At 40.9% G+C, this 13,372-nt stretch overlaps 1 protein-coding gene across 3 annotated transcripts in view; it reads right to left on the bottom strand.

Moving 5' to 3' along the window:
- Window positions 1-13,372, bottom strand: part of ACAP2 (ArfGAP with coiled-coil, ankyrin repeat and PH domains 2) — a 115,039-nt gene that overhangs the window by 41,788 nt on the left and 59,879 nt on the right. For all 3 annotated transcript variants that reach the window (XM_088444811.1, XM_088444809.1, XM_088444810.1), the window contains 7 exons: window positions 10,978-11,029; window positions 10,660-10,760; window positions 9,877-9,982; window positions 9,550-9,752; window positions 8,969-9,038; window positions 6,742-6,836; window positions 3,754-3,938 (listed from right to left, as the gene is read on the bottom strand). In XM_088444811.1, coding sequence (XP_088300937.1) covers window positions 3,754-3,938; window positions 6,742-6,836; window positions 8,969-9,038; window positions 9,550-9,752; window positions 9,877-9,982; window positions 10,660-10,760; window positions 10,978-11,029 — 812 coding nt within the window. The remainder of the gene's footprint in view (window positions 1-3,753; window positions 3,939-6,741; window positions 6,837-8,968; window positions 9,039-9,549; window positions 9,753-9,876; window positions 9,983-10,659; window positions 10,761-10,977; window positions 11,030-13,372) is intronic.

Genomic DNA, 13,372 nt, shown 5'->3' with positions numbered 1-13,372 from the left:
TTTGGATATGGCTATAAGACTAACACATAAGTGCTTTTGTCAAATTATAACAAAACTAAAATAAACTGTTTGTAGTATTCAAATTTCTAAATGTATATAAGTGATCATGAATTGTCCAAAATGGTCAAAAAGAAAACCTAAAATTATACAAATGACAGAGTTTAACAGGGATGCAATATGGCCTCAATCAGAAAGGAGGTCACGGACATTTTACAAATGCATTACACTGAAGTGCCAAAAGTTATGGGACAGATACAAAGATGCCCCTTCTAGCCCAGCGAAATGCAGCATCTCGACGTGGCATCAATTTCACAAGTGGACGGAGGACATCTGCAGAGATGTTAACCCAGGTCACCTGGTTAGCTTCACACAGCTCCCTGATATTTGTAGGTGCAGGATCTTGGGTACGAATGGACCTCTCCAACTTGTCCCATAAATGCTCGATTGGGTTCATGTCGGGTGAACGTGGTGGCCACACTATTCCTTCAGAATGCTCCTCGAACCAATTCTGAACAACTTGGAACCGATGACACAGTGCATTACCCTGCTAGAATATTCCATTGTAATGGAAGTACATGAAGGGCTGCAAATGGCATCAAGCAATGCAATTGAGCGGTTACCGGTCAATGACTTGTTCAGGTGGACCAGCGTACCAAACCCATGCCACATGAACACACACCCCACAACTTTATGGAGCCACCACCAGCCTGCACAGTGCCTTGTTGGCAACTGGGGTCTATAGCCTCATGGGTACTGTGCCACACCCATACCCTACCATCAGCCCAAAACAACTGGAACTGTGACTTATCGGACCGCGCCACATGTTGCCAGTGCCTCAGAGTCCAATTATAGACGTTATGAACCTAGGAGAGGTGCGGTTTTCCGGGTGTCGTAGTTTTAACAGGGGCACTCTGGTGGGTCTTCTGTTCCCATATCAGCTAAAGAATGCTGCACTGACCTGCTGGATATGTGTCTGGTACCTCCTGATTGAATGTGGATGTGATTTGATCCAGTGTTGCTTGCCTGTTACCATGGACAATTCTGGCCAGATGCCGCTGGTCGCAATCATTAAGCACCAGTAGTTGGCCACTGCGCTGTCCTTGGTGGGTGGTAATGACTACCATGAGATATTCCTGGTACACACGTGACACCATAGATCAAGGAATGCTAAATGTCAGTACAACTTCGGCAATGGAATGTCCCATTCGTCAGGCACCCATGACCCATTCAAACTCTGATAATTCATGTCAATATGCCATGAGCAGCCTAGCCAGTGTTCAAACTGACTCATGAGATGTCAGATTACAATTGATGCAGGTTGAGCATTTCCAAGACGTCACAGTAAAGTGACACCACCTACCATTATCTTTACATACTGCTATCCCATGACTTTTGGCACTTCAGTGTATGGGCAGTTGCCTATTATGCGTAACAGTGGTACTATTACATGGTGTCAGTACAAGTGGTTAACAAACAGCCGATGTTGGCCTTAGCCTTTATGTTTGCAATCAAGATTAGTGTTTTGATTCTATATGTTGAAACAGTCTTCTGTTACAGCCTTCATGTTCAACTGGGAAAGTTGTTTATCAAGAAACTGTATGGTACCCCAATGTATCTAATGAACAGAGAGTGTTATGTTCACTAGCAAATTGGGAAACCAATGCAATGCTTAGCCCATTAATACTTTTCCCATAATGGACTACAAACTACAATCTCACAATTCCAGTAGAGTAAATTACCATTGTTCTCAGAGATTTTGTAACCAATAATCATGACACTCCTGATAGATCAATTCATATGGAACCAGTGACTTCAGTGACACATTGGCCTAAATTTACCAAGAGGCGGCTTTTGCAAGCAGTTTTGACAATTTGACAGTTTTGCATTTATTATTATTGGCATTTTAAATTTCGAGGTCAAAACTGCCAAGAATCAGCAGCTTGTAAAAGCTGTTGCTTAGTAAATCGAGCCCATCATGTGATCAGTACCCGTAATGGCTGCCTCTGCAATGTGCAGGTGATGTGTGCACTTTAATTTCACATCTGAAAAATCTACAAATCTCAGTCCATTTCCTCAAATACAATCCCAGCCTTAGATTCGTAAGAAATAGAGCTCATGTGTTTGCAGAGTCAAAAATGATTACAGTTTGCCATTTGTGAAAAATGTACGTAATATAGACAATCCTTACTCTAAAGGATTTAGCGTTCTGATAAATATAGAGATTCCAGGCATCCTTATGATCTTAGCGTGGTTATCATTGCTAAGAAAGTTGTATGCAAACATTTGTGCATCGATTATTATTTTTATTAAAAGGTTTTTTTTTTTTTTTTTTTTTAAGGACAGAACATATGAAAAAGATTCTGCTAAAATGATCAACAGAGGGGTAATTGTAATTATTAATACTCTTAGGCATTGTTTATAATGATACAATGACTCATTTTTAGATATATTTGTATATGTGCCATTATTATGTGGCCTTATATTGGGCAAATATATGCCCCAGATTGTATGTTATTTTTGGGCATGAGTTTGTGGCGCGGTGCTCCCTTGGTTGGTATGGGTGGACGGCTTTGGGGTGGCACACTAGAACACTCCATTAAAGCTTTATTAATACTTATTTTCTACTAATACTACTTTATTTAGCATTTTAATTACGCCCTTCACCTGTGTATCACCCCCTAACACATAGCTTTTGATTTATTAATAATATTAACACTTACTAACAAGTTTAGTTTCATTTTTCACTGGTGTGCTGCCCTGGGGTGGCTGGCCTTTGCTGGCTTTTTGGGGTTCCGCACCCCAGGCTTTAACCTAGAAGTAGAAACCTCCAGTATCAGAGGTGACGTGGCCTGGAGGCTTACACATATCTTTGCAAATATATGCAACTAAGATTTATGATTTATCTACCACCATGTAGTTTTTCAAGTCTTATTGCTGATTTCATTCTGAGTGCTGGGGGATACCTTTTTTGTTTCTTGTATAGACTAACCCCTCCCTTTCATGCACCTGAGTGGTATTGCTAAGGTGATTGAGCAGCTACCAATATGCATTGCAATGATACAATGTAGAAAGATTGCATTATATATTAATGACACTTAAGCATTATAACTAAACTTAATGCAAGGATATATAAAATTAATTCTCCTATGGGAGTTACTTGTTTTTCCCACATACCGATGTGTCCTCATACATCTAGCCTCAATATGCCATGCAGCGCCAACTTGCCTGGCGTGTGTGAGCCGCCAGATCCCGGGCAACTCTGCTAGCGTCGGGTGTCTTTTTTTGCCAAAAATGCACCAACAGACACTTGTATATCTGTGTGCACCAGAGTCTGTATATGAAGCACAACGGACCTTGGAATGAAAAAAACTGCGGCCACTACATTGCAGCACTTCGTATAGATATTCAGGGACTCGGTCTCACACAGATATACAACTGTCGCATATCAAATTAATCAGCACAGTCTCCTGGTGCATCCTAGTCGCATCGCGATTTAGTTGCATTTTTGGAGAAAAAACAAGACCCAAAAAAAAGACGCCCGGCGCCAGCAGTGTCTCACAGGAGCTGGTGGGCCGAAAAATACTTTTTAACGTGACTGCAAAGATGTGTAAGGACACATATGATATGTACATGTGATGTTTTTCCGTTCAATAATGAATCCATCTTTAAAAGAATCAAATGACAAATAGATATGAAAAAAAATTAAAATTTTCATCATCATATATTGAAGTTCAGAGTTTCTTGTGCAATTACCTGAGCCTCCGGAAGGAGTTCTAATGTGATCTGCTGCTGTTAGGCCTTTCTCAGAGGAAATGAGGCGATTCTCACTACTCTTCCGGGATAAACTTTTCTTCCTCGCAACCAGGCCAGATTCACCACTATTATCCACAAACTTCTTCTCCACATACTTGGCTTTGATGAACGCCTCTCTCTCCTGCCTATTAGATAACAATCACATGGATGTGTGTGTCCTCGCCTCCCCTCAAATTATCCCCAAAACATAAAAACAAGAATCAATTCAATTGATTCCCATTGATGGGGCAACTGACTGAGGAGAGGGTAGAACTTTTATTAACCAAGCAATTAGAAAAATGGAGTAATTCATTTCAGAGTACATTTATTGACCAAACCTATTTCCTTTCTATTTTTAGAAGAGAAATATTACACAATGGATGTATACAGAAATTCTTGTTCTAAGACTTTACCAAGTTTCTACAATGGTCCTAGTAAGTCGGCTTCCAAAGCTCACCATGCAGTATACTTCCATTGTTTTACTTCCATTTCCCCAGAATCCCTTTATCTCCTGCTAAAGCTCTCCCATTAATAATCCTCTTGCAGTAAAATAGCATACAAATAGTAAGGAATACATAGGAACATCATTAGAGCATGGTAACATGTAACTGGGGTGGGGATGGCTTGGTCTAGAAATGCCTAAAAATATTATATAGGAGTAGGGGCGCTTTAGAGAAGAGGGGGCCCGTGTGCATTCCCGGCTCGGGGCCCCCTCCTCTCTAACCGGCAGCCGACTAACGCGGCTGGCCAGCCACCGGAGCATTAGTAGACTCTGGGTACTAGAGTGTGCCCGGAGTCTACTGCGCAAAACGCTAGAAAAATGGCCACCGCTTTTTGTACAGCACTAACACCCGGCGCGGGACCTCAGAAAGGTAAGTTTTAAGTTATATGGGTGCAGGGTGTGCGGTGCGGGCCCCCTCTAGACCCAGGGGTCCGTGTGCACTGCGCGCCCTGCACCCATTATAGATATGCCCCTGTATAGGAGGCATAATGCGACAGTATTTAGACACAACTCGCCAAGTTTGCTTATAGCCTGCACAGAGGAATAATAAAAAAAAAACTCTGTCTAGCAAGGATTCAGTGCTTAAAACAAATGAGATTATTATACCCTGCATTTCTCTTAGCTGTACAGCAGGATTGGATTGCTATAGGAGTTATAAGCCCTTACTAATAATTCGCTCGCATCAGACATCTACCCAGCCATATTCAGCAAACCATTAAATACCTAAAATTTCCCTAAAGATATACAGTGCATCCGGAAAGTATTCACAGCGCTTCACTTTTTCCACATTTTGTTGTTATGTTACAGCCTTATTCCAAAATGGAGTAAATTAATTTTTGTCCTCAAAATTCGACACACAATACCCCATAATGACAACGTGTAAAAAGTTTGAGATTTTTGCAAATTTAATGAAAAAAACCACCTAAGAAATCACATGTACATAAGTATTCACAGCCTTTGCCATGAAGCTCAAAATTGAGCTCAGGTGCATCCTGTTTCCACTGATCATCCTTGAGATGTTCCTATAGCTTAATTGGAGTCTACCTGTGGTAAAATCAATTGTTTGGACATGATTTTGAAAGGCATACACCTGTCTATATAAGGTCCCACACTTGACAGTGCATGTCAGAGCACAAACCAAGCATGAAGTCCAAGGAATTGTCTGTAGACCTTCGAGACAGGATTGTCTCGAGGCACAAATCTGGGGAAGGGTACAGAAAAATATCTGCTGCTTTAAAGGCCCCAATGAGCACAGTGGCCTCCATCATCCGTAAATGGAAGAAGTTCGGAGCCACCAAGACTCTTCCTAGAGTTGGCCGGCCGTCTAAACTGAGCGATTGTGTTAGGGGGGGTGACTAAGAACCCGATGGTCACTCTGTCAGAGCTATAGGATTCCTCTATGGAGAGAGGAGAACCTTCCAGAAGAACAACCATCTCTGCAGCAATCCACCAATCAGGCCTGTATGGAAGAGTGGCCAGACGGAGCCACTCCTTAGTAAAACGCACATGGCAGCCCACCTGGAGTTTGCCAAAATGCACCTGAAGGACTCTCTGACCATGAGAAACAAAATTCTCTGGTCTGATGAGACAAAGATTGAACTCTTTGGCGTCAATGCCAGGCGTTATGTTTGGAGGAAACCAGGCACCACTCATCACCAGGCCAATACCATCCCTACAGTGAGGCATGGTGGTGGCAGCATCATGCTGTGGGGATGTTTTTCAGTGGCAGGAACTGGGAGACTAGTCAGGATAGAGGGAAAGATGAATGCAGCAATGTACAGACACATCCTGGATGAAAACCGGCTCCAGAGCGCTCTTGACCTCAGACTGGGGCGACGGTTCATCTTTCAGCAGTTCAAAGACCCTAAGCACACAACCAAGATATCAAAGGAGTGGCTTCAGGACAACTCAATGTCCTTTAGTGGCCCAGCCAGAGCCCAGACTTGAATCCAATTGAACATCTCTGGAGAGATCTGAAAATGGCTGTGCACCGACGCTTCCCATCCAACCTGATGGAGCTTGAGAAGTGCTGCAACGAGGAATGGGCAAAACTGCCCAAAGATAGGTGTGCCAAGCTTGTGGCATCATATTCAAAAAGACTTGAGGCTGTAATTGTTGCCAAAGGTGCATCAACAAAGTAATGAGCAAAGGCTGTGAATACTTATGTACATGTGATTTCTTAGTTTGTTTTTTTCATTCAATTTGCAAAAATCTCAAAAAACTTTTTACACATTGTCATTATGGGGTATTGTGTGTAGAATTTTGAGGACAAAAATGAATGTATTCCATTTTGGAATAAGGCTTTAACATAACAAAATTTGGAAAAAGTGAAGCGCTGTGAATACTTTCCGGATGCACTGTAAATAGATGAAAAAAAAACTGATTTACGTTAAAGAGTAAATTATACTACAAATGTTGTTAGTTTGAAACAGAAATAAAGAACTTACCTTTGACTTCCATTCTGAGGCTTTTTAACGCCCATTGTGTCCACACGTGCTTCATATATACTGTTTATCACATCATTCCCCAATTCACACATAAGCTAATTAAATTGGAAAAGAGGAGAAAGGAACATTTTAAAGTCTAGTTTCAAATATCAGATGCTATTAATGGCAGTACACGCTTTCTTTTCAGGCCTTAGGACCCAGCACAAACCTGTGTCATGCTCTAAAACAAAAATACTGGGTCACTGGCCATCAGGGGCTGCCAGGTAATGGCTTTTCCAGAAGTCTTTCCTCCTTTCGGAAAGGTTCATTTCAAACTTATGGGCAGATTTAATTAAGCGCATTTTCTGGGCATATATGGTAGTGAATTTCTGCTTGCACCTACATAGGAATCAGCTACTGTGAGTTAACGCGCCTAAATGAATATGCCCCTTGCACACAGACTTCTTAGTTCATCATTACTAGCAAGTGTATTTTTAAAGTAAACAAAAAAAAAATAAAGTGCATAAAATTCTTTCTGATATTCCTAACCTCCACACGCACTACATAAGATGTGAGAAGGTCTCTTGTCATATAGGGAACATTCTCAACTGAAATGTTGGTTCATTTTTCTTGTTTTGGAAAGGGCGATATTGCAGGATTTTATCTGTTTAACCCAACGGAATGGGTGTGTAATACCGGCTGTCTGGATGCCTCCTGACAGGGGTCAGGTAAGTATACTTTTATCCTCCCCTACCCCTCCCTTTTTGTAGCCTAACTCTCCCCACCCCGCACCCTAACCCTCTCCGTTGGTGCCTAAACCTAAGCCTTCCCTCTTCGTGCCTAAACCTAACCATTTCCCCAGTGGTGCCTAACCATAACCCTCCCACCTAGGGGTGCCTAACCCTCCCCCCAAAAAACCCAACCCTAACCCCACTACGCTCCCTAAACCTAACCCTCCCCCCTTCGTGCCTAAACCTAACCCTTTCCCCAGTGGTGCCTAACCATAACCCTCTCTCCTAGGGGTGCCTAACCCCCCCCCAAAAAAAAACCTAACCCTAACCCCACTACACTCCCTAAACCTAACCCTCCCCCCTTCGTGCCCAAACCTAACCCTTTCCCCAGTGGTGCCTAACCATAACCCTCCCTCCTAGGGGTGCCTAACCCCCCCAAAAAACCCTAACCCTGACCCCACTACGCTCCCTAAACCTAACCCTCCCCTCTTCGTGCCTAAACCTAACCCATTTCCCCGGTGGTGCCGAACCATAACCCTCCCACCTAGGGGTGCCTAACCCTCCCCCCAAAAAACCTAACCCCACTACGCTCCCTAAACCTAACCCTCCCCACTTCGTGCCTAAACCTAACCCTTTCCCCAGTGGTGCCTAACCATAACCCTCCCTCCTAGGGGTACCTAACCCTAAACCAGAAAAAAATAACCTAACCTAACCCTGGTACGCTCCCTAAACCTAACCCTCCCCCCCGCGGCTAACGCTAAGGGCTCCCTGAACTTACAGCGTTCGGGCTGGCGTCTGGATTAAGATAGGAGTCAGTATTTCAAAGCCTTGTCAGGATTCAGCCGTCGGTATTGAGACCAGCGGCATCGCGGCCATCGGTCTTATAACTACATCCCAACCCAACAGCTGAGTAAAGTTCTACGAAAAATATGAAAGCTTTTTCAAAATGAAATTCTTCCTGCTTAGCAACATTCTACTCATAGAGAGCAAATATGTTACATATCAGCATATCAGCATAAATACAGGTACAGATATTTTGCAATAAGCAGTAAATTTAGATTAGACAAGCTTGATCTTTCCATGGCTTGCTAGGCCACTCAAGATAACCACATGCATTACAATATTGCATGTCATGAGATAACTGCCCCAGTATTGTGCTATCTGCAACCCCAGATAATTCTACAGAATGTGACAGGTCCATTAAAAGGGCATGTTGGTAAATGTGGTGAGATGTGGTGAGATGATGCTTATTATCAGCTGGTGTGTCTTGTACCCTGTCTTGACCTCCTTGACACTTGGCCTATCAAATTTGTATGTTTATACTAAACAGAGATTGACACTCAGGCCAAGCATCAATGTCAGACTGTGCATGACGGCCTTTAGTGGCCCATAGCTATCAGTGGCCTAAAGCAAATGAGAAATAAATGAAAGCATTTTCAGCTGATTTGTGGGACTAGTGTATTCTTTACGAGCCATGTAAAAAAATTATGTGAATAGGCGTTACTATAGATTTATACCTTTAGAAGCTCGGGCTCCCAAGTGTCCAGAGTTAGAGATCGCACTTTTGAAAAATGAACACCAAGACTCCTTGCCATGCAAAAGAAACACAAAATAGGTTAGTTCAAAAGACAAAGCAGCACTGTCATAATCCTAACAAGTATGGCAAAGACAACATTATACAGTTTCAGACCAATGTTTAAGGCTAACTCCAGACAAAATTAGAAACTACATCATATGTGTATAGTATTATGAACAGGAATTTGTTAATAGGCACTAAGCCCCTTGAGTTATAGAAAAGTGCTATAGAAATAAAATTTAAATAATTTAAGATGAACCAGTTTACCTGCAAATACTATGGAATTATCCTAACAGACAAACTTAAACAAATCCATGTACTGGAAATAACTTCTGTGTAGACAAAGCATGTTTCTTTTCAACCACTAGCGTGACCCAGTGACCCTTGGGGCATGGGTATGATCTCACCGATACAACCCAGAGATCCAAACGCAGTACACAAATTCTAATTAGTGTGTATTAGTATGATATAGACTTCCCAATACAAACCTACACAGATTATCAGCAACAGACTGCTACTCACCTGTGAATTCCTGAGCATTCGATACATAAAGTGATGCCCAGATTAATACTAGCCCAGCGAGGATCTGGAAGGCCACAGTCACAACACTTTGTATTCCCAGGAATACACTGCACCCTTTGCAGGGCACTCTCCCCTTTAACTAGTTTCTCTTTAGTCTCTGATATTGGGCTACTGGCAGACACTGAAGGCTTCTTGTCGGCTTTCTGTGTGAAGAAAATATTCTATTTAGTAACCTTAATTAAGTACATTATTGTAAATGATTGCTCTTTATAAACAAGGAATAGGCATCTTATGTGGATCCTTTGATACAAGAACATGTCTGCAGACCTCGGCTTCATCTCCCTTTTCTCTGTATGCTGTGGCAATGCTTGTCTGTACGGCTTTGATCCATGCCTGACGCAGCTTCTCAGAGTCAGCCTGCAACATACAGCTCCTGGAAGGGAGATCAGAATAACACAAGGATGAAAAAGACTGGAACTCTTGCATTACGGACCAGGTTACTTTTTTATGTTTACCTATGGCTCATAAAATAGAGGCGACCATCAGGATCTCAGCAAAGTATTCATGAACATTGCATGTGGGCTGTAGCATGGTGATATTCCTTATGTACAGTTTACATTACAGTGTGTACAAAAGAAGTAGATTTGATTTTGACAAGATGGTAGAAGATGCACCAAAATGCTCTGTGCTAATCCAACCACCAAAATGACACAATATGGAATCGCAGTGCGTCTAGGAGGTGAAAGGCGCGAGAGGCCCTTGGCTGTGTCATTCTGAACCAAAATGTGCTTCATCTGTATATTCAGGTCTACGCACACTGAACTGAGTACATCATTACATCTAGCCACTCTGACAAATACATTCCTATTTTTTCCAACTCTTTTCCCCCTCAGCTACTCTGTACATTTATGCCAAAATCCACCATATTTAGGCTTCACTTTTTGTAAAAAACATTTACATTTTACAACTTCCCAACACCCACAAGCCTCTGCTATGGTGAGTAGGTATAATGTCCTATCAGCAGCAGCTGAAAATACTTTTAAAATCCCAAATTCCTTGAAATAACAAATGAAATGGTTGTATATCTGCTGACCCAGATTATCTACTTACTTAGTAGGTGAAACCACCTCAAAGCAGAAACGTCTCTCAATATCTTCACAATGTTTCACTGTGCAAAGGCGTAAATCTTCTACAACTATTGTGGGATTATCCTAGGTTGAGAGACAGAAAATGCATGACATGTCTTAGCACATGGCAGATGTTCATTCAGGCAATAATGGACAGAGAAGAGTAAGAAGCTCATGGGAAAGCATGCCTGGCACACTCAATATAAAACCTAATAAAGGTATAATATAAAAGGTTACAAACCCCAACAATAATTATAGTAAATGAATCAGACTTCCTAGAGCAACACCTGACATAGCTCACCTTAAATTTCTTTTGATATACCAGTTGATTATTCTGTATTGAAAACCAGCGCCTGCACAAATAGAAATACAAAAACACACAGTGAAAATATGTATTAGCGACTTTCAGTAGGTGTACATTAAATCAGTAGCATCACAGGAAACTGAAGGCACAAAATTAGTGCAACATAATAGTACAATGTTAATCGCCACTTGGACAACAGCAGAACAGCTTGGGAAATTGCACAGAAAGAGGGTGACATGATTAAATAAAAAGTGTAATAAAGTGTACTCAAAAAGTAGAAAAAAACTATATAAATAGTGGTTACATAGCTCAAATGGACAAAACATCAAAGCAATGTTTCTATATTAAGATCAATAGGTAAACAAACAAACAAACATGTTAACAGAGGGGTTCCGATATGTGTTACGAAGCTTAACAATCCTAAATTCTAAATAACGGGATACAGTGAAGATGATTTCTCAAACTCACCTTGCTAAATATGCTTATACTATGACCGCTTAAGGCAATGTTCATGTTGGTTCTAATCAGTAACTGTACTTAGCAAAGTATGTTTAAAAAAGAAAAAAAAAAAAAGTCATAAAAATACTGCACAAATATCCCCCCCCACCACTAAAACCTGCAGTCACACCCACCAAATAAGAGTAACACACATAATATAAATGAGTAAACATCACCCATCCAGTGTAACCGATGCATAGCTCAAAAAAAGTTTAGCTCTTTGAAGAAATTGTATGGGTTATTAGCTGGGTGCAGGTACATTTCCACTACAAAAACATTTTGGGGGCACAACTTAACGACACTACATTATGGGCCCTCTGAAAACTCAGAAGACATGACAAGACAATAATGCAAAGCTTCTAAAAAGAAAAGTGCGCTGGAAGCATTCAATCTACCTTTACCTATTTAGTAGGTTTCAGATGGGACATAAGGTCTGGGGCCACTTCACTTTGTACAAAGTGACAGATGGTTTGGGAGAGCAGAAAGGGGTTTGTTTATATACTGAATTCACACATATAAAATGCAGAGGATTGAATCTAATTAATAGTGTAATTCAAAAACCTTCAGGAAGTAAAGTGATTACTTATGTGTTCCTATTATTTATTAAATGAATAAAACACGACCAGACGTTACATTAAAGCAAAAGACACAACTGCAGAAATAAAAGCTGACAGCTGGCAGTTTCTCTATACTTGTCCTGAGGTCGCAGTAAAAGAGGAAACACTGCAGCACGATACAGGAAATGGAAAGCTACACAGCATAGGGAAAAGAATAGGACACACTGTAGCTGGGACATGGGGAAAATACGGACAAGAAAAAAAAAAGAGGAAGCCAAATTCAAGCACACAGATAAACAGAGTGGTGTTAGTGATGGATTAATAATAGCAAACTCAAAGACTGATTCAAGTGTTACCTCTCTGTGGTAATAAACATGCACTCCTCATTTTACAGAAAATAGTCTTACTGAATGCATTAACACGGAGATGCCATACCATTGTATATAAAGAATTAAACAAGTATGATTGAAAAGCTTCTGGAATTTATATCCAATAACAATTGGAGAGGCGAGTGGCTGTAGATGTTATTTTACATTTTGAAACTGAGAAATTATCCACTAAAACCTGACTTAAGAATTGGACATATCACTTTTATCCACAAAATATATCACTAAGTAGACTACCAACATTTAAAATAACATTGTTACTTTGATCCCTAGGTCAGAACACCTTCATCCAAATAAAAAAGTAATTTTTCAGAAAATTGTTACATAACACCTTCATCATCTCACCTCTTCAATTATACAACAAAACACTATAATGTGACCGTATAAAATTATGATTATGGCAATACTGGGAAGCTCATTTTGGTGGCACAAATAAATGATTAACAGTAAGGGCTATATCTACTAAGTGGCAGGTTTTCAAAGCCGCTGATTTTCTTTGGTTATTGCTTCCTAGTTTTAAAACAGCAACAACATTGAATGCAAAACCATTGTATTCAATAGTATTGTCATCTTAAATCCTGCGGCCAAAACCGTAGAAAATACGTGGCTTTGAAAGTCTGCCACATAATAATAGTATCCCAAAGGCTCATTTGAACCGTAGAACAAAAAATACGTACTGTCTGTGACATCACACTCACTGCTGTGCGATTGCCACCGGTTTTACGGGGAACTGCAAGATGGGCAGAGTTGGGTGAATTAGATCACTCCTTGCTATATGTGAATTAGGTGAATGAAGTGCAGAAATTAAACTTAATTTTGTGGGAGAGAATTAGTTAAATGTAATGAAAGAGTGAAAAGGGTGCATTCATGGGGTGTTTTCTGTTTCGCGGGATGGTGCACAGGACATTGCTCCCTACAAAACTACTTGATTTCTCTATCATCTTTTTCCTA

Source organism: Taudactylus pleione, unplaced genomic scaffold, assembly GCF_031769625.1.
Source record: "Taudactylus pleione unplaced genomic scaffold, aTauple2 ptg000372l, whole genome shotgun sequence".
Lineage (NCBI taxonomy): Eukaryota > Metazoa > Chordata > Amphibia > Anura > Myobatrachidae > Taudactylus > Taudactylus pleione.
This window is presented reverse-complemented; position numbering and strand designations above follow the sequence as displayed.